Source organism: Manacus vitellinus, unplaced genomic scaffold (assembly GCF_001715985.3).
Source record: "Manacus vitellinus isolate BGI_N305 unplaced genomic scaffold, ASM171598v3 scaffold_4_pilon, whole genome shotgun sequence".
NCBI classification, from domain to species: Eukaryota; Metazoa; Chordata; class Aves; order Passeriformes; family Pipridae; genus Manacus; species Manacus vitellinus.
The window spans coordinates 17,117,540-17,139,965 of NW_021940604.1; the positions used below are offsets into that span (position 1 = coordinate 17,117,540).

The window sequence follows — 22,426 nt, forward strand, 5'->3', positions numbered from 1 at the left end:
TCCTTTCTTACCCTTCCTTCCTCCCTCTGTGTTAAATCAGTGCTTAACGAAATTGTAGTTCAGAAACAACTACATAAACCATATAGATATTTGTATAAGTTATAATATAAATAAATATTTCTTGTGTTCACCAGACAGTTATTCTCCAGAAGGTCTTGTTATGGAGATTCTTCAGGTTTTTTGTGATCAAACAGGATGTGTGACTGAATGTTTATATACAGATGCAGTGATAGATGCCCTACTTCATCCTGTTCAAAGTTTGCTGAGTGGCACAGAGGTTTGTAGTAATCTTCCAAGAAATTTTTACATCTATAGAATATTACCATTTTTCTGTGTAGATTTATTTACTCACATGGTATGGTAGCTTCTGTGGTATTTTTTGCATTAGCTATTGTGGTATTCATTAACTAGCTTAAGCTGTCATTATGATTGATCTGACAAACTTGGTTTTCTTCAAATCTTGTGAATGGTAGCAAAAATTATACTGTAGTGAGACTGTACAAAAATATTGCTTAATTTTTTTTATTGGTTTTGGTTTTTCTTCTGTCATTTGCAATATTTCTTGGATAAATATTTGCTTTACCTGCTATTTGAAAGGCAACCGATTTTTATTTTTAAATTCAGTTGGCAATTTGAAGTTAAGTGTTCTCAGTGAGTATTATATGTAAAATATTTAATTCTTTATGGGAAACTACTATTTTCTGAATTGATAAAAGGAAGAGGGTTTTTTTTTTGTTCTTTTTTTTAAACTCTTCTGTAAGAATTACAAAAATATTGGGAAACACTGTCTGTCTGTAGGTGGTTGAAAATCTAGTTATAGTCTCAGTCTCTCCTGTTGCTTTTGTTTTGACTGAGATGATTTAATTGATCTAGGTGACTGTAAGTCTCAAGACAGGCTGTGGGTCTGAAATGCCCATGGAGGAGCCTGAGCTGTCTTACATGAAGAGACTTTAACAGAAATTATTGGCTAAGAAGTTTTGAGTTTACGTCCTAAAACTCAGTTTGGGTCCTGAACTTAAATATCTCATCTAGGTTCTTAAAGTTGAATTTTGTCAGTATCCTTCTGCTGACTTTTTCAGTACAGTTTATTTTCCAGAACAGATTCTTCATATTAAATCCTGAAAATATTTTTACCCATATAGAAATATTCCAGTGCTCTTTCAAAAGTGTAAACAACCAGTTACAAGTACATATTTTAGAGTATGTATTTCTCTAAATCTTAAAACCATAGTCCTGTAAAAACTTGATCGTGCCAATAACGTAACTCTTCTATGGGCTCTTCTGTACTGAATACAGTAGCATTACTTATACGTTTTATATAAGGCTAACTGTGGATGCTTTTGCAAGACTAACACTTAATGTTGTGTAGTTTTTACTGTACATAGCAAAAACGTAGTGGAAATTTTTTTAAGTACAAAACATGACCAAGTCTGCATATGCTTTAAACATTGATATCTAAATCTGAAAACAGTACTAAGGCAATGCTTTATTGATTTGCTGTCATGGAGGCCTGTGTAATACCCCAGGCAATCTTTGTGGTCACATGATATTCTAAAGTGTATACAACTCTTTTCTTCTTTGTTATACATTAGTAGTTAAAAATAAATTATCTCAACAGTTAACATCTTCCCTTTTTTTTTTTGTTTCTGCTGTGCTCAACTATCTCTCTTAAGTAGCTGAACTCTTAACAAATTGTAAGCCCTCCTATGACTTTGTAACTGGTCTAATAAAAAAACAGCTCATGTCCAGGAATATTTAATGCAATGTAGCTGCAGGAGGCTGTGTATGTGTTGTGAATCTGGAACATGTCATATTTGTTCTAGTGAAAGTGCAAATTGTTTGTATTGCATCTGGCAAACCAATAGTTAAAAAAGATAGAAAAAGAGAGAATTACCCTGTTTCTCTTTTACAAGAATTTGAACTGGTTTTGTTTCCCAGCAAAGCCATTGGCACTTCTTAGACACCCAGTAATCCTAGTTCTGGACCATGCCTGTCTCAAAGGGAAGGCTAAGGCCATGCACGCTTCTTTCTTCAGCTGGAGTTGGGGAGTGGGTAGCTCTGGACTTGCATGTGGGGCTCCTTGGTTGTACGGTGGACCTAATGAGCAACCACAATGCTGTTATTTTAGATTTGGGTTCTGAGTTCACTTGGATAAGTGCAAGCCTTACTTGCCTTTTAAGCAGAGTTGTATTATATGTCTGTAGGAGGGAGGGGAGGAGAAGCTCAGTGAACAGGAGTTGTCAGAAGGATCAGTTTGTGGGCAGCAATATTGACCTTTTGGACTCTGCAACCTCTGAGTTGCTGCTGAAGTATACCTGGTGCAGAAGACTGCATTCACATTTTAAATAAACAAAGTATGGTAGTTTTGGTAGGGGTTGGTTTGTTTGTTTGTTTGTTTGTTTGTTTTTTGGGGGGGTTGTGGTTTTTTGTTTGTTTGTTTTTTTATTATTTACAGATTTTTTTTGGTGTTTCACGGAGAAAGTAAAATAATAACAGACTTGAAGAAACAGTGACAACCCAATATGTTCTTTTCTTAGGATCCTGAAGAATTATACCCACTGACCTGAAAATAAAAGGTCAGGGAGATTTTTAACTGTCTGTCATTGAAAATTTGAACGGAAAAGAACAAACCAAAATTGTATCTTTCTCTTGGGTTACCCTGACCCACCAGGATTAATAGTACATTCCTTAGATTTTAAAGTAGGAAGGCTATTTATTTTTCTTCTGTGCACTATATAAAATATAAAGCTATCTATAAGAGAAGAAGTAGGAGCTGGATTGAATGGTATTTTAAAATAATTTCTCTTGTGAGTCCAGCTGTCATTCATGATTAACAGAAGAGTGGAAAAGATTTAAGCAGTGGACTTTAACTTCAGCAGAGTTGTGCTTTATTGCCTATTCTGACATACTAAATATTTAACAAGTGTTACTGGAAACAGTAGTCTCACCTAGCTCTCTATTGCCTAAAATTCATCTCACTGTTGACTTCACGCTGTTGTCCTGGGTGTCGATAGGGGAAAGCTACCACACAGGACTTCTCACTTTGCAAACTGTCCTCCTCCTTTTTTAGCATGTTTATGCATAAATGCTAGGAATTTGTAGTGTTTCTCAGTCCCTGAGTGAGAAGGGATGCTCTGGGTATCTTGATTGTATTACTGAGGCGTATGGACAGGAACAGTTTTGCCCAGCACCTTTAGGACGCTGCATTAAGTCATACAGAACTACAGCTGCTGTCAGGCCCTTGGCACATCTCTGTCCTGTTCTCATTCCCTGCCTGTACTATGTCGTGGCAGCAGTGAAGCCCGCTGTCCCATTGGTCTGAATCTTGACCTTCAGACATGGTTTGCTTCACCTCAGTCCTACCTTTTCACTATAAATCCAGTTACATGGTGATCACTGGGCTGTGTTTGATCCTGGTCACTGTGTCTGGAATTGACTCTAACTCACCAGCTTGTTTTCCTGACTTAACCTTGGATCTCCCCCATCACTGTACAGGGAATCTGAACTGGTAGGTGCACCAGGTTACTATCACTGGACCTTGATTGGGTATGGTGGGACTGCCTGCCCATCTGATGGCGAACAGGGCCTTTGCCTGCCTTCTTACCATGTTCAGCTCCTGGCTTCTTGTCCCTTGCAGAGCTTCCTGACAGGTTCTTCATGGAGCACCCACTTCTGCTTGTGTACCTATGGAGTGTTGACATCACTTATTAATAAGCAATGGCAAATTTAACATTAATTTGGGCAGTGTATTCATTAGTCATGATAACCGTACCAATTAGTCTGAATACCAGTGTTAAATGTTCAAGTCTGCTTGATTACAGCGTAATTGTTTGTTATACAGTGCTGTGAAGTGAATAAGAAATTGATGAGGACTATTTCTTTACCCCAGTGAGGAGGCTTTCCTCAAGCAAGGTGGACGTAGAAGATCTTTTTGGGAACTGGAATTCCATTTCTAGCCAAAGAGTTGCCAATGCATCGAGGAGGGAGTTAGCATGTTTCTCACCTTGATTCCACTATTGTTCTTTCACCTTTAAATGGCATACCAAGAGCCTTTCCACATTCATGGTGGTGGGAAGGGAGAAAAAGTTTAGAAATGCCTGTTCTTTGTATCTGTACAGTCATTGAACTTCTGCTGAAATAATTAAAAGTGGCATTTGGGATGCAGATTTCTATGATGGCATTTGAACCTAGACTGTTTACTTACTATGTTTAAGCCATTAAGAAATCATTAGAAAGGTGACCTTCAGATGCCTAAGACAGACTTGAAAAAACGGCTTTCACAAAAACATTAAAATTAAAACTTCCTTTTTTCTCTCTTCCAAATAGGTGTGTATAAATTGTCTTGAAGCCACTTTGTTTGATGTAGCTGATATTTTGGCAAGGATTACTGCTTCAGAAGATGGTCTTTCTCTTCTTCTGTATGGAGAAAATGAAAAAAATTCCAAAGATAGGTAAGAGAGCATTAATGAATGGCATTAGTGAGCACTTCTATGAATTACATTATTCTTATAGACACATTTTCTCTTCTTTCATTTATCTATAATGTGATACATTTTGTTTATGTTTGGAGTAACGTATCTGATTATAAAGTAAAGTACTAAGTGTTTTGGAGAATGTATTATGAGGGTATTTTTGTGTAGAACTAGATGAAATGACAATGTAAAGAAATATGTATAATAAGGGAGATTTCCATGTTTTAGTTATTTTTCTAATTCATGTGAGAACTTTCGTTTTTCTGAATGTAATTCCAGTAAATTCATGGTGCTACTGTTCAGACCAATGGCCTCTCTTTTCCATTTTTCTTTGATTTTAGAATAAATATTAAAATAAACCAAATTTATTGAAAGGATAGATTTAATGTAGCATTCACTTCTCAATATAGCTGGTAGAGACCGATCCTTTATAAGAAGCTCCCATGTGTAGTGTTGTGCCTCATTTAGGATCAGTGTGATCCTATGGGTTGTATATTGTTGGCTGATGCTAACATTTGAAACGGCAATAAAATTGAGATGAGCCTTGAAAATAGCTAAGCTGCAGGTCCTGAAAATGTTTGGACTGTATGTCTTCTAAGTGGAGAAGTCTCAGAATTATGTTTTTAAGGGGGTGGTAGTAAGATAGCATTTTGGAGAAAGTGTTGTCCTTGGCTTTACAAATGTAGAATACTTGAAAAGGACATCTTGAATAGGAAAAAATAATAAGAAGGACAAATTTTATCTTGTAGTGATATACTTAACACTGATTAAGCAGGAGGAAAAATGATTATCTGGTTACTCTTCAGAATTGGACTCCTCTAAAACACAGTCTGTGTAGTTCATGGTCATGTGGGCTGGATGGAAGACAATGGATGTATTTTTGCATTGTGTAGACCTGTTAGCCAAAGTAAAATCACTTACTGTACATTTCTTCTGACTGGTGTAGCAAGTTACATATAGCTTGTCTCTCCATAGTGGGTTTTAGTCTTTTTCTGTATTTTCTTTTGCCATAGAAAAATTTAAAGTAGTTTAGTCAGAGGATTTGCTTTGAGGCTTATTGATTACTGCAAAACAACATTTTAAATGTGTTATTTTATTTCTAGTCCTACAGCTGCTCATGTAATTGTTCAGTTCACAACGAAACTTCTTCATGATGACCTTTCTCTTTTATCTGGATCCGAGTTTTTGCCAGTTGTTAAAGGAGCTTTCATTTTTATATGTCGTCAAATGTACAGAACTTGTGAAGGCCTGCAGATGTTAATTCCTTATGGCTTGCATGAATCTATTGCAGAGGCCTGGAGAAAGGTAAATCTTGCTTTTGGATTGGGGAAACTAGAAAAAATCTTACACTAAGAGGTTCGACTTGTGTAATAGTTATTCTTTGCTTCAGGTTGAGTATATTTAAGTAGTGAGATAGTACTTGAAAATGTAAAAATTAAGTTCTACTTTTCAAACTTTCCTTCTGTATGTAAACCTAACAGAAGCTTGATTTGAGAATTCTATGTCTTAAGACTAAAAGAGGAATTCTAAAGATGCATCAGTAGACCTGTCATTCACTGTACTTGGTGCTTGAGGTCACTTGATGTCATTATAACCACTGTCCACCAGAGATCATGTTGTCACTCTTGGTTTGGGATATTTTGAAAGGAAAGACTACTGAGATGTGCTCTTACTAATTTTTGGTAAACTAGTTGGTTACAGTGAGAATTATGGAGAAGAAAATATAGATTCCAAATATTTGATTTAAACAGTTAGGCACCATAGAATTATCCTCAAAAGAGACCATAATGTGAAGTGCCAGGCAGGAGTTCTTGTCTTACCTGTGTACAGATATCTTATGAAGTGTAGACTCTGTCTTTCAGCTTTGGTTTGATTGCTAGTCCAGTGCTTTTTCTGCAGGCAAGAAAGAACTTGGATCGAACAGTTCTGTGTATTCTGCTTTCTGTTATCACAGAATCACAGAATGGGTAATATTGGAAGGGACTACAGGGGTTATCTTGTCCACCCTTCCTGCTCAAGCAGGGTCATCCTAGAGCATATGACACAGGATTCTGTCCAGATATTTCTTGAATAGTGACAGAAATTCCATGACCACTCTCTGTTCCAGTGTATGGTCACCTGCACAGTAAAGAAGTTCATCCCCATATTCAGGTGGAACTACTGTACATCAGTTTCTACCCGTTGCCTCTTGTCCTGTTGCTTGGCACCACTGAGAAGAGCCTGGTTCCATCCTCTTGGCACCCTCCCTTCAGATACTTATGTACAACCTCTTCTTGAGGCTGAACAGGCCCAACTCCCTCATCCTTTCCTCATAAGAGAGATACTTCAGTCCCCGTATCATCTTCAGTTCAGTTATGAATTTACTGAACAAGGTATACGGATCTCTCCCTTATTCATTATACTTTTCTATTTTCATTCTTCCAATAGTTGTATGCAGTGTGAAAATTCTTATGTATTATAAAAGTTTACTTCAGATGAAGAAATGATAGCAGTTCCTTCAAATGCAGTTTTCAAAAAGTTCACAGTGAAGCAAATTTAACAAAAACGTTTGAATCTAAAATAACACTGGCACCATTTAGGTAAAAGTAGCAAACAAATCTTCAGCTTTGGCTTCCAGCTAAACTGAAAGCATATTTAAGCTATAGGTATTAGGACTCTTAGTGGAAGACCACTGCATTGTTCATACTGAAAAATGGAACCATGTTTTTTTTTTTTCCTCTGGTGACTCTAAAATATTTTCTTAGAGAAGGATCAGACCAAGCTGGGACAAAGAATTGGCTAAAAGACTAAGGTTTTTTTTTTTTTTTTCTGGAAGCAAGGAAGCAGGAGGGAAAATGAATGCAAGGTAAAGAGAATGGAACAGCTATTTTTCCTGTCAAATGTTGTATGCTTTTATTATGATTAGACATTTAAAAAGTACAGTCACAGTGTAAACTGAAGCAGAAAATATCAGAAAGATAGAACATAAATAGAAGAGACTTAAATCACCAGCTTGTGGGTATTTCTCACTGCTTCAAATACGAATATTGTCACAAAGGCATACATTTTTATTGCAAATAAATATATATTATTAATTAGAATCGTAATTATATCGCAGTAGACTATGTTTTTCATCAAAGAATGTTGGTTTTGAAACTTATATTCTTCCTTACATTGAAAACTGGAGGTTTTTTTCTTGAATTAAGGAATTTAGTTCACTTGAATCATGCTGTAATTTACATAACTCATCAATCTGTTCATCTTTTTATGCTTTCCTATTGTGTAACTAGTCAGTCTTACTTGAACTAAACTGTTGCTCTATTTAGTGTTTATCGCAGGCAGACTGTTAAAAGCTTTTCATGGGCATTTCCAGTTATCTGCTCTAAAACGCATTTACACATATACAAAAGACTTCTTTGCACATTAAAATCCTTTATTATGGTATAGAACATTATTTAGAGGAATTGTCTTGACACATACAAGATATGTAGACTGAATGTGTTGAATTAAAAAAAAAAGAATCATTTAACTGACAAAGTGCCATTTCTATCCATCACTTTGGTGGTCAAATTGAGACTGAAGTATCAACATAGTCAGGACTTCAGGAATCAACAAGATAGTTCAGGAAAGTTCCATTTGCAACTCCATTATGCTAAAGTTATTTTCTGTCATTGTTCAATTTTAAAACACCTGCAGTTTATAAAATATTCTACCATTTATAAGGTAGCAAAAATGGTGGACTTTGATGGACTCTTTCCAAGCAGTAGTGTCAATTTTTAAATGGCTAGACTGGTAATTTGTTTTCTTTTCATTTACGTGTCTCTTGAAGTTTTAAGACTGACAGAGAAACAATTTTTTCCTTGGCAGATTCTGATGAAATTCTGGGACAGAATTTATACAGATGATAATAAAAGGGGAACAACAGATCTAGTACACTGACTAGTTTAATAGAGGAATCTTTTGTGGATTTATTATGTCATGTTTATAAGACAGTAAATTAAGGACTGCTGACTTTCATTTGAATTGTGCAATTTGCTTTTTATCCCTAGAAACATAAAACAACTTAAATAATTAATTTAAAATATACAATGTCTTTCACACCAGGTATTTTCAAGTATTATTTAAACCATAAACTCCATCAAAATAAATATATATATATATATTTATGTCTGTAGCTCTATCTCCATACCAATATAGATAAATTTTTATAATTTATAAATAAATAAAAAGTGGCAGAATCAATAAATTTGATGTTGCATTGTTGACTCCAGAGACTGTTATTTCCATTTCCTGTGACAGAAATGGAGTCAGGAGTTGTGTTTGATTTTTTTTTTCTTTTTTTCTTTTAAATACCAGTTTTTGCTTTGGGAATCTCCAGGTGGGAAGTAAAGAGGTTTTATTTAAAAATTCTAATAACAATTTAAAAAATGTACTAGCTTTAAAATTGTTTATACCCAAGGAAGAAGGAGAAAATAAGCTTGTCTGGAATAAAAAATGTAGTGGAATAGTGTATTCTGTGCCAAAGACTAAACTAAAACCTGATCACTGTTATTTTTTTCTTTAATATATAACACGAGAATTAGCAAGATCTGGAGTTTAAAAATAGTGTAAATAAACAGTAAGGAGGTACTTATTTATTTTTTATTTTACAGACAAATTTGCTTTCAGAAAGAGTATCTACTCCTGTAGCTGGTGCAGACTCGACTTCATCAATAAGTCTGGAGTCAAAAAACATGTAAGTTTATGCTTAAATTATGTACAGGTACAAGTGTGAACAGACACTGCTTCTTTAACCACAATTGAGACATCTTGTAACCCCATGTCTTTGTTTTAGTTTGATCCCAGATGGCAATTAAATACCACACAGCTTCTCACATCCCAGTGGGATGGGGAAGAGAATCAGGGGAAAAAAAAAGGAAATTAAAATTCATGGATTGAGTGATATGAACAGTCTAATAATTGAAACAAAGTAAAATTTGGTAATACTAATAATAGCAATACTACTAATGATAATAATAACAATAATAGTAATGAAAAGGAGAAATAACATACAAGAGAAACAAGTGACGCGTAATACAATTGCTCACCGCTCTCCGACTGATACTCAGCTCATCACTGAACAGTGATTGTCCCCTCCTGGCCAAATCCCCCCAGCTTATATACTGAGCATGATGTCCTGTGGTATGGAATATCCCTTTGGCCAATTCAGTTCAGCTGTTCTGTACTCTCTCATGACTTCTTGTGCACCTGCTCACCTGCAGAGCATGGGAAACTGGAAACTCTGTGACTTGGATAAGACTACTCGGCAACAACTAAAAACATCAGTTTTAACAACATCATTCTCATCCTAAATCCAAAACACAGCACTGTACCAACTACTAAGAAGGAAATGCACTCTTTCCCAGCCAAAACCAGGACAGTCTTTTTGCGAAAATGATAGTGGTAGGTAGAGGGATTGAAATCGTCCCAGCATAGGTCTCAGTAGAGTTACAAAATTGTTCCTGACCTTTGAGGAATTTCTTAGCTTAGAGAGTGGTATAAAATTGACTTATAGTTGATTCTCTTTAACTACAGAATTTGGTTTGAGGAAAATGTGAATTGGAAAGCATAGAACAGAACAGCTGTCAGTTTATCTTAGGGCTTTGATGTGCTACTAATTTAAAATGCTGTTCTGCTGAATCATATTTACACCTTCGAAGTATTACGTAGTAAGATTGGCCAATGTTGGTATTAGTGCAGAAACTAGTTAGTTATGTAGATTCTTACATATACTTCACCATAGATTTAATGTATAATTTGTAAAGACACCTCAACAGTTAGTAGCCTGCAGTGGTAGCATGTGGACTGGTTATAGCAATTCAAATCTAGTAGCAAAAAGAGATCTATGGATGCAGAGCTCTGACTCTACCATTAACATAAGCAACAATGTCTTCCTAGCATCTAAGTTTTTCATTTAACTGTGGAACAAGACATGCTGATAATTTTCTGGGTGTAATCTTTGCTTCTGAACATGACACAGAGGAATTCTGCAGAAGTAGTGATTAAATTTTGAGGTGATGGGTCACTGCTATTGGAGAAGGTGCATGCTGCTTGCTGATGTGTATCTCAGAAATGGAAATGAGAATCCAGTAAGCAAATGCTTTAAAAAAAACAGGATTACAACAGTCTGGTGATACCTGCAGGAGTGGTACCTAGTCATAGGTGATGTAATTGCTTCACTTTTCTTTGTAGGGCAGAAGGTATCATCGTAGTTTATTCTTGCAGTTGCTATTCTTCCTACCATATGTGTAGAAAATATTTTCCATGTACTGCGCTTAATACATGAAGCTATTATGTAAATATAACACCTTTCTTCATAATTCTGTACTAATCTCTAGCAGGAACCTTTAGCTCCTCAAATGTGAGTTTCTCATGATGTTTTTACATTGCTGAGAAATTCTGTGCCTGCTTTGCCAACTTGTAACTCCACATTAATACCTGAAGACTGTATAGAGTCAGTAAGTCATACATATGTTTAAGGATGGCATAGGTCTTTTGGGTTCCCCATTACATCATCTTTCTATTCTGTATTCCTACCTAATAGTTTTGCCAAGATGAGTTTGAGTGTTTGCACAAAATACAGTCTCATATATATTATCTATTTTACAAATTTTTTTTAAAAATAACATAAATTTATAAAATAACCATAGAGTTCAGTGAGTGAAGTACTGTTGTTTTTCAAAGTTAGAAATTGTATGTTTTCTTTTTTTCCCATGCTTTTATACATATAATTTTTAATTACTATTTTGTTACTCTTGCAGTTTGTTATGGGAAGAGACTTTGTTAGATGCCTTGCTAAATTTTTCTATGACACCCAAAGGATTATTTCTGCTTCGTAGTACAGGTGCCATGAATGACTGTGTGAACTTTATGTTTAGCAGTTTATTAAAAAAAATCCAGGTAAGCATTACCGAGTGTGCGTGGTTTTTCTTTATGTTTTAATTGCTACAGTAAAAGAAAGAAGAAAGAAAATAAATCCAGAAACCATGTTGTTACTTACTTTTTGCAAAAATGAATGTAAAATGTAACTTATAATCTTTGATATTGGTGGCACACTGAATCTAAGTTTGTTGGATGTTGCTCATCTTCACAATTCTGGGCATATATTTAGTTTCTTAGACTTTTTACTGCAAAGTTTGAAATGCTAGGAAAGATATTTTTTCTTTTTTTTTTTTTCTTCTAAGTGCAGATTTTTCTAGACGAAGCTGGCAGGTGATGCTGAAATCTAGATATGCTAGACAATACTTAAAATATAACAAAAAAATCAAATAATATGCATTTTTAGGGCAAAAAAGTAATGTCACAGACATCCTACTGAATGTGTGCAAAAACCATTATAATGCTAATGGTTTTATTTGCTGGTGTTACATGTCTCTAACCAGAGTCTTTGCGTTTAAATTTTTAAAAGATACTTGATAAAGATGTTTGGTTTGGAGTCTGACCCTGGTAGGTGTGCAGAGGGTAATATCTATGAGCCGTTCAAGTCTAATCATGAAATGGATTAAATTCTGTAAACAAGTGTAGGAAAGATCAATATTTAAGAGATCATTTCAGAGTTTCATGTCTTCTGAGTAACTAACACTGTACTTCTATATTTATTATCAACAGACAAATGAATATGAAGACCTTGGTAATCAGGTGATTGTTACACAAATGGCAACAACACCAATGGGTGCAGTAGCTCTACAGAGTTCAGGTAAATTGAAGAATGATGTTATTATGAATAGTTACATGCTGTAGTCTTGTATATTAGAAAAGTGAGAAAGATGTTAAAAAAGATAAACTGAGTGGAATAATTACACAGTATTAACAAAGACTGCTTAAATGTCTGTTAATTTCTTCTTAATTGAAATTTATTCTCTCCAGCTTTCAAGTCATTCATTAATCTTGATGCCACATTTGGGAGTTTGTTTTATTTTTTCTTCTGAAATGATGCAAGATCTTTACTTCATTGGTTTGGATTTCCAGAAATTTCCTGTATGTGTGTGAAGACATTTATACTGCTTAAAAATAAGTTAGGAACAATTTGCAAGTACTTCTTATTGATCTGCAGATCAGAATTAATAATTGTTGATATCTTTAATTTGTGTGTACATTTCCATGGTCATTGACTGCTCAGAGAGTGAGGAACTTCAAAGGCCTGAATGTCATTGGTGCACTTATACAGTAGTGAGATGTAAATGAAAATGTCTGAATTGGCAATTATTATATGTCAACCCATAGCACAAAGTCCCTTCAGGTTCAATCTCAGATTACTCAACTGTTACCATATCAGCAGTCCAAGTAGTCATTTTATTAAAAATAGAATCTCATCAATAAAATAAAGGTACTGTCTTAAGTTGCTAAGGAAGTTCATGGGGTACAAAAGTTGAAAATCTTCTCTCCGAGTGTGTAGAAGTGACTAGTGTGTAACTAAGATGACTTGACTGAAAGACTGTCAGAAAGGCAGGCAGATTCTGCTAGTCAAGGAAACTGATTGTTAGTTGCTTATTATTTATGCCTCTGGGATTTTTCAGAAAGCAGGGAGCTTGAGGAGTTACCCATCTGCCCTGTTTAAGGTTCTCAGCCAAATTGCTTCTTACAGGCCTTGGCATCAAAGACAAATGATAGACCAAACAGCATTGATTTTCAGCCCTGAGAGGTTGTGTGATGTATGTAAAGTTTCTGTTAAGCCTGTAACTTACCTTTGAAGATTTCAGAGTTAGATGGCTGTCTTTCCTCTTCTCTTTAAATATTTAATATTTTAAATTCAACTAGTAGTGCTTCTCCTAAATTATTTTTTTGTCCTTTTCTTTGTGGTATGTTTTAATTTATTAATGAATTATAGTAAATCAGTATTTTTAGAACCATGGAGAGAGTACTAGCTAGGCCTTGATCTGTTGCAGTTAACTTGTTAAAGAAGGTCAGCAGCTCATTTATATGGACGATATATAAATATCGTCCTAATCTAATGTAATAGTCTTTGGAAACTGTTGCTGTAGATTTTAGGTTGGATATAAGCAGACCACTGTAGAAAAGTAGTTTTAACTAAAGGATTGAGACTAGCAGGGAGGGTAACCCTCAGGCAGTCTGTCTTATGAAATTTTAGTTTGCAGTGTAGAGAATTTTGAGAATCTGAGTTAGAAGTGTAGTGTAAAATGTTTTTAATATGAAATTGATAATTAGAACAAAAATTTTCTTTAGGCTTTATAAAGGCACTTGTAACTGAATTGTGGTCTCTTTTGGAGTGTGGAAAAGATGATTTGAGGATTACGCAACCCAAATCTGCTCCAGTTGACCCTATTGACCAAAGCTGTCAGAAGGTGAGAAATTATTTAATCTTATTATTTAGTCTTATTTAATCATAGAAAAAAAAACAATGCTGTGTTTCAGATAGGATGATACATATCTTTCTGTAAATTTTTATTGCATCTAATCTTACTTCTTGGCACATGTGTCAAAGCTGGTGTAATACACTAATCAAATGATGATTGAAAGGATACTTGTGTTGCTTGGCAGGTCACAATGCCAAGCATTCACTGTAAATTAATGAATAACAATCGTGACAAAACTGAAAGTCTTAAATACTGACCATCAGTTCATGTATCTGATTACTGTAGTACAATCAGGAAGAGTGATGTGTTTTAGCGTATTCTGTGTGATTTTAGAATTATGTGATGAAATACTGTAATTTTCAAAATTGCTCTACAACGTCATAAATAATACATATATGTCACATATAATACATATTTCACTGACACTGCTGCCCTTTTAGATTATGCAGATGCCTGCCAGGGTACACAGTCTTATTTTGAGCAGCTTTGTTTATGTCAAGTTCAGCCTGTAAAGGATAAAAACAAACAATCTGAATGGGAAATAATTGGTAATATATACTTAATTATACTTAACTGGTTAATATTCTCTTTTGTCCCTCCTTTTTTCTTTAGTCTTTTTTGTCTCTGATAAACTTGCTCACTTACCCTGCAGTTTTTGAGCTCCTGAGTAAACAAAATATGCCAAATAAACCAGTGTATTCATTCCGTGAAGTACCCTCAGATGTTATTGTAAGTATTTTGAAAGAAAAATAAATACTTCTGTGAAGACCTATATCCTAAAAAAATGTTATTTTTTTTGTAATAGAATAAGTTATTTTCTCTTCTTATTGAGAGATTTTGAATTTTTCTGCATTTTGTATTGTATACAGCATGAGGGCAGTATATGCACATATCACTTCATGTTAACTTAAATTTTCATTTTGAAATCCTAAAGATAATATAAAATTTGATGCCTAATTTAAAGGTCATCTTTTCTGGCTTGTACTAGAATTGTGTTTTTCCGTGGGAAAAAAAGTGGTATACATAAACCCCTCTGTATGTGCATGCAGTTACATGCTGGAAAATGTGTATACTTGTATTTCATACAGTATTGCTCTATCACACTATCTGTGGATTTAAACAGAATTTAAAAAACCTACAAAACCAAAATATAAAACCACCATACCTTCAGCTTTTTTTAATAACACATGATTCACATACACACACACACAAAATCAGTAATTGGAAAGCTAGTGATAAAGGCATATTTCAGAAAAATAGTTTCACCACTTCTGTATTTATCATTATTTTGTATTTGATCATCCAACCAGTCCATTAGGTTTTTTTTTCTCATATACAAAGCACGGACAAGTTTAATTTGTGACCTTGAGTAGCAATTAAAATCAGATTTTTTTTCTAATGAGCTAGCACTTCAAATTGCTGTTATGCTGAAGTGTGTTTAGCACAAACTCTGGATTGGTGGTAGCTTAGATTGTTTAGACAGAGTATATCATAATAGTGTATGTTATGTTTGGAAGGGATTTTGAGTTCTTCTTTGTAATGTTGTTTTGATGATTTCAGGAGGAAATGGGATGATAAATTTCATTTTTCTACTCTACTCAATTGGAATGAGTAGTATGTCCACCAATGGATAGTTCTATGCAGTCATGAAGCTTTTTGAGCTACTGGGATCAAGGGAGATAGATGTATATTGAAGGTGATAAATATTTGAGAGATTTCAAATTGTGGTAGATCTTAAGTAATGATTTTTGTGACTTTTGAAAGCCACTGTTGTTTTCATTTCTGAGGCACTTCAGTATTTTTATGGAAATCTCTAGTTTCCAGACATACCAATACCAATACAATTGCTCAAAGTTCCCTGAGCAGTTACAGATGTTTTTGATGGGGTTTGTCTCAACTACTGTGCAGCAATGGGTTTTGTAAGTCTAAGATAGACATCCAAGATTATATAGTTAACAAAAAATAAATTGTCAGATTGTCTAATGTTACTTGAACGTGTAATGGCTAAGTAGACTAAGTACTCAGAAAACTTCTGCAGTTAAGCAGAAATAGAGGTTTGCTAGAACCATGTTTTTGGGCAGTGATTGCAGAAAGTGAAAGATAAAAGATTTTGACCGGATATAACTATGATTAGAAAGCAAAGTAAAAACAATTTCTATGCTACTAAAAGATTTGATTGGAAGACCTAATTACTCTGTGGGCTTCATTTTTTCCTCTGTTTCTGAATCATGTCACATTGCCACAGAATCTGACTTGTTTATGCTGCACTATATGTGATAATGCACAGAACTTAATCATCTTTGTATGCCCTTTATTTCTTAAATGCACAGGATTTAAACATTTGTTCCTCCTTTATGTTTTTATCTGACTAGTTGCATCATTAACTGAACACATTATTAGTTGGGCTTTTACTATTTTCAGCTATTGACTAAAACCAGGTTTTTATTTTGTGCCCTTTAGAAAATTTTTCCTAATACATTCAAGATCTCTCTTTACTGTATTTGGCATGTAAAGATATTTTAGAAAATGGAGTACATAAATCAGAGTCCTGCCTGCCTCCAGTCTTGCTTTGAGGGTATCTACTGTAATGTATTCAAGGGAATCTAGCTTGGAAGGTACCCTCCAGATCTGTAGCTTTGAAAGACATTAAAACAGGTGATCTTTTTTTTTCACTGATTATGGAGAATCTTGTATTTAGAATAGTTTATTTTAGATGTTCAAAGTAGATGACATCTGACCTGTGATATTTAATAACTACTCTGTAGCTAAGCAGTGCAGATCTATCTGCGCATTTTTCTGGTGGGACAGTGTGTTAGATCTCATTCATAATCTTTCTTCCTAAAATCTCAAAACAGAGTTTGGTCTCCTTTCTTAGTAGTCCTCTCACTGTGCTTGATCTTTCCACTCTTTTGCAGGCTCCAAGCTTTGATGTATAAATGAGAGAAGGAGGTTGTTGCTAGAGAAATATCCCTTAGCATTTAAGGCTTTGTATGTGCAAATATCTAAAAAAGTCTTAAACCCCAAACAAATCAATTGCTTACATTACCAATTTTATGAACAGCCTTGGGGGCCAAGTTGAATTACTTTAGTGTGAATGATATATGTGGAAAAATCTGTCTCCCTCACCGCCCCAAAAAATCTAATAGGAGAAATATGCTTTCACCATATTTTAAATGAGAATGCATTTTATGAAGCCAGTTTACTTGGACAAGTTCTAGACCTGTTTTTCTACTATTTTCAGTTTTACTTGTGATTTTTAGTTTTCTCTGTTGAAAAGCAGAGCTTTGGTTGATTTCATGAAAGTATGGATCTTAACTTTTCTCTCATATTATATTGAAATAACTCATTGAGCTAACTAGTTGAATAATAACTCTCTCTGCTGTCTCTGAAACTGTACTTAAATATGGAGGAAATAAATGTTTTGATTTAATCCAGATTAAATAAAGCTCATAAAGGGCTTGTCGTTTGTGTCTCCTGAGCATAGCACAGCAATCTGTTTCTGAGGTAACATCAGTGAATGTTTTTGTGCATTTCTTAGTCTTTTAATGAAATTATTTCTTAGAAGCAGTTTGGATATGCAGTGAACCAGAGGGGAAGATAATTAGGTTGGATTTGTGGAAGAAGTGGGAAGCAGCCACAGGTCACTGTCTGTTACATGAGATGCTCTAGGATAAGGGGTGTAAGCCTCGACATCTGAGCCAAGCCTTGCTACATCGAGAATAAATGGCTGTGTCTTGCAGCATGTAGTACTAACCAGTGTTAGAAAGGGTATTATATTAAAGAATTTGCTGATCAACATTTTTGTTGTGGTTTAATACTAAAGAACTAGGATAGTTGATATGCAACGATCTTTTTGTATGCTTAGTGAATTATATTTTTTAACAGACTTCTTTTTTTCCTAACCTTCTGCATAGTTTCTTTTGGCCATTGACTTTTGAGTGGAAAACACCTCTTGTTACATAAATAATTTCAATGGGTATTTCAATAATGGTTTTCATTTAACAGTAAACATCCCTATGAAACTATTATATGCATAAAATATAAAATTATACTGTTTTTTCTCCTTTCTCTTCCTTTGGCAGGATATCATTGACAGGCTTATAATTTTAAATTCAGAAGCTAAAATTCATTCCTTATTCAGTTATGAACAATCCCATATATTTGGTCTGAGGTAAGTTGCTTGGCTTTTTTTATTCTCTGGTCACATTAACTAAATAGGATATAACATGCTTGGATGTGTTACTTCTGACAAGATAATATTGTTTGGGTTTTATTATGTATGAAGGTGAAATTCCCCTCTTTTTTTAGCATAAGATTAAATGAAAAATGACCTGCAAAATGAGAACAGTGATGAATTCAATGTTATTACCTGTAAATGGTTATATTGTAATATGAGAAGCAGTGGTAGAAATTGCATGTTATTTTGCCTACTTGATTATAAAAAGCGTGTTGTACATCACTGTAGTGTATAAAACAAAAATCATACCAAAATGCTAAAATAAACAAATTACTGTGTTTATATCAGAGTTTGGTTTATGTAGTCTCCCTGTACTTAAAATTATTTTTTTAAGTCTTGGTTTAATTATCACCAATTTTATCAAAACTTATTTTGAGGAGAGTACCATTTGATCCCAAATATTTCTAGAACCTGAAGGCACACTGTCATGCTCATGTTTTGTAATATTAAGTGCTTTATAATATTTTAACATTGTGTTGCCTTAAGAGACCACAGAAAACAGGACTCCAAGCCAACTTAGGGTATAAGATAAGATAAAATGAGTAGGTCCTTTAATTTCAGGCCTGAGGCCCACAGGAATACACGTGACACATCTCCCGTATCCATGGGATTCCACAATTTAAGTTATTGTCCCATACAATCCCAGATTTATCCGCCCCCCCAGCATCTGCCCCTGACACACCCCTCTGGAAATTGAGGCAGGGGGCTCTGGGACCCCCTCTTCCTCATCCTCCTCTTCATCAAAGCATGATCAGTCCTTGGAGCTTCTCCAAAGTTCTGGGTTTGAAGGTCACTTTGCCTGTGTGATATCTTATTGTCCAGGCCAGGGTGCAGATGTTGTTAAACAGAATAAAGGCCTACCTTGAAGGAAGTCTAAACAACCTAACAGAATTTTGAGAGAGTGAAATGGAATGGGGTAACAGTGTTGGGTAAATGTGTAAACTACTGTGCTAAGGGTAATAATACAGCTACTTCTAAAATCTACAAAAAGCTAAAAATCCAAAAATCCGTAGGCATCAGTTGAAATTACTTTCTGCATTTTTATTCTGTTTTCCAAAGATGAATATATAAATCCTTGCATTCATGTTTTTTTTTAGGAACATATTTTGTGCAACTGAAAGAAATGATCATATTGGAGTGTACTTCATAGTATGGAAAACTTTGATAACCTTGCTTGAGCAGTTGATTAAGTCCTGCAACATTAGCTTTCTGCAGCTGTATTTGTACTTTGATATCACAGTAAAATTATTTCATACTATGTATGAATAGCCATAAGATACAGTATAATTCGCTGATAAGGATGAGCATGGAGGAGATGAACAATGGCAGAGTTTGGAGTTGGGAGATAAATGATTTTGCCATATGAATCAGAATTTATAAATGCTGCTTTGGAGGAAATCATTAGTTTATAGAGGAATGAGAAGTACTAAAATGAAATTTGAAAAATAAAATACTGTTTTTCATTTAGAATTAGACTGGCTCCATAAAAAGATTGACAGAACTTCCATTGATTTAATTAGGATTAAGAGAAAGTGAGATGGTTTTCAGTTTAAAATAACAGGTGGTTGAGCAGCACCAAGCCTGACAGAGTTCAAGAGGCGTTTGGACATTGCTCTCAGGTACATGGTGTGATTATTGGGGTTATCCTGTGCAGGGCCAGGAGTTGGACTCAGTGATTCTTGTGAGTCCCTTCCAACTCAGGATTTACAGTATTAAGACTTACAAAAAACCCTAACCTATATTATCTGAACATGAGAGATACACAGTTCATTTTACAATTCCGTGATCTTTCGTGTGGACACTACTGACTGCAGACATCTGTAAAACAAACCTTCCCTTGTGTAGTTGGTTTACTCCTTGACCAAATTCCATCAAGAATACCAAGTTCAGCAGCAGTTAGATCGAATAATTTTAGATGCTAATGCTCTGAAAATTTAGAAATTAGAAAGAACAAAAGATCTACATTTCTCTTTGCTGCTATGTAGAAATAAAATATATAGGTGTTTTTGGTAACTGCAGCATTGAAAAACAGAATGTTTTTGTGAAATATTTGTCTAGAAAAATTTCTTCTAGACTTATTACCAATAGTACAACCAAAGCCATGTTCCTTTAATTGTTCACAGATTTACACAGCCATATACTTTCTGTTTGTACATGTTCCTCACCCAGAGCTGAGTGCTTAACTTCATATCTGTTTAACTTACAGGTTATATTCCAAAGGTCCTGCTTTTCTTGTTCAAAACAATTACAGATTTAGCTTTGTGAATGTCAAACAACTTCTTCAATTCAAAACTACATTTTTCTTCATGTGCATGCTGAGCTTTAGTGACTTAAAATTATTTTATTAGTTCTTTAATTACATATAAAACTTAAAATATATAGATATTTCCACAGTCTGTTTAATCCAGAATGCACAGGTGTATCTATTTATGTTTGTAGTGTTAATGCTGCATTTTCAAAGGGAAACATAGGGAAGCTAGATATGGTTTGCAAAGCCAGTGTCTCTCAGTGCATTCATACAGACTAGAACCTGTGTGCTCAAGGTAAAATACTCAGTTCCACAATAATTTGTGTATAGAAAGATTTTCAAACTGTCAGTTCAACTTTCAACTGCAAAGCAGATTTATGGTATTTAGAACAGAGAAGTCTCACAGTCGGCTTGTATTGGTTGATAAAAGAATGCTGAAAGCTGTCTCAACCACTGTTTTGTACAGGCTGAAAATCTGGATGCACAGGAACTAATGCAAAAATTCTCAGTGCTTTTTCTGTTTTAGAAGATTGTGAACTTAAATTGCCATCAGAGCACAAATCCTAGAGAAAGGAAAATGACAGCAGTAATGAAAGTAAATTTTTAACATACTAAACACAGAGATTTTTCTTAATTTAATGATCTGTTTTATTTCTTTGCCACAAGTGTTCCCATTGATCTGATCTTAGAAGGTATTGCATGTGAGAAATAACAATTTTCTTAAAATCTGACAATAGAAGTCTTAACCACTTCCCTTTCAAGACCAAGTTCTTTGAATTTCTGTAACTTATATTAACAAAGGAATTAAGAAAACAGCAGTAACATACTTTTTCTTTCAGATTTATGGTTTATATGTCATCAAGGCAACTTAGCTAGTATTGCAGTACAGTGAATACGAGTTTTGAGTTTTTACAACCTGCCAAGAAACTATATGCATAATATATATATTTTCAAAGCTTCTGCCTAAAGCCTGATTCAGGCATTTGCATACTGCTGTTCTTTCTATTCAGAAAATGAGTTTTCTGTGAACGTTCGTGACACCGTGTTGTTGGCAGGATTGAAGTGTGGCAGAGTAACAGATTTGTACCTTTGATAATCAACCTTCTGTCTCTAAAAAATATCAATACTCCAAAATAAATTCAAAGATAATCTTTCAGTGTCGACTTGAATAAAAAGCAGAAGGAGAAACAGTGTTATTGGGAATATGCATGGACTGTGGGCAGTGGGAGGGGATCAGAGTAGGCAGCTTTGCAAAAATTTTGTTTATTTAACAGAGTGCTTTCTTAACATACACTGTTCCTGGAAATTATTTTTTCTTTTTTTTCTTTTTTTTTCATGCATATGTGATAATATGACAGTAATAGGCATCAGAATACTTTGAAGAGGAAGACCAGACAATTTTTCTTTGCCTATCTTATATACATACATATACCACTATTGAATTTGTGTTTTTCTTTTTCTTTCTCCCAGTGGCTTACTTTGGCCATAAATCAGTAAAACTTCTAAATATTGTGAGATCAAATTTTGTATGTACATTCTGAATTGGAAGAATCTTTGTTAGCCACACCCTTGTTCACTGAGACACCACGTGCTAGTGGGTGTCAAGCAGCCAGGACAGCACTCTGTTCAAGAATTTGGCTTTCTGCAGGGAGATACTTGGAAGACTCTGAGGGTAAATCCTGTTCTTTCAGATATGCAAATTGCAACTGTTTTCTTTGTCATACAAAATACCATGGTGAATATATTTTTTATTTATAATGCTAGTTTTCTTGCTTACTGAATGGGTGCAGAGGATGATAAAAATGCATTTTGTCTATTTCTGTTGCTCTACAAAACTACTAGAGAAAGATTTAGGAAAGAAAGTTTAAATAGCTTATATTAAACTGACATAAAAATCAATCAGTCTCTTGAAATTTGCCTCAAAGCAGTATGTCTTAGTAAAAATTTCATCTAGTGCACTCCAATGAAATCCAGATGAATGAATTAAATCCTGCAGGAGCTGGGAAATGAAAAAGAGTGTGATAGGCCAAAGATAACTTTGTGGGTTTAGGAAATTCAGATAACAAACACCCTTGTGTTCTTTTCCTTTCTTTTTTTCAATTGCATTTTAAACACCACGCCTTATATATAATTGAAT

At 34.5% G+C, this 22,426-nt stretch overlaps 1 protein-coding gene across 1 annotated transcript in view; it reads left to right on the forward strand.

The window, feature by feature from the left end:
• The window catches only part of TBC1D32 (TBC1 domain family member 32), a 79,958-nt gene that overhangs the window by 15,286 nt on the left and 42,246 nt on the right, over window positions 1-22,426 (forward strand). The window contains exons 15-23 of the mRNA XM_018078247.2: window positions 135-277; window positions 4,327-4,451; window positions 5,576-5,777; window positions 9,104-9,186; window positions 11,252-11,390; window positions 12,099-12,186; window positions 13,674-13,792; window positions 14,417-14,533; window positions 17,887-17,975. Coding sequence (XP_017933736.2) covers window positions 135-277; window positions 4,327-4,451; window positions 5,576-5,777; window positions 9,104-9,186; window positions 11,252-11,390; window positions 12,099-12,186; window positions 13,674-13,792; window positions 14,417-14,533; window positions 17,887-17,975 — 1,105 coding nt within the window. The remainder of the gene's footprint in view (window positions 1-134; window positions 278-4,326; window positions 4,452-5,575; window positions 5,778-9,103; window positions 9,187-11,251; window positions 11,391-12,098; window positions 12,187-13,673; window positions 13,793-14,416; window positions 14,534-17,886; window positions 17,976-22,426) is intronic.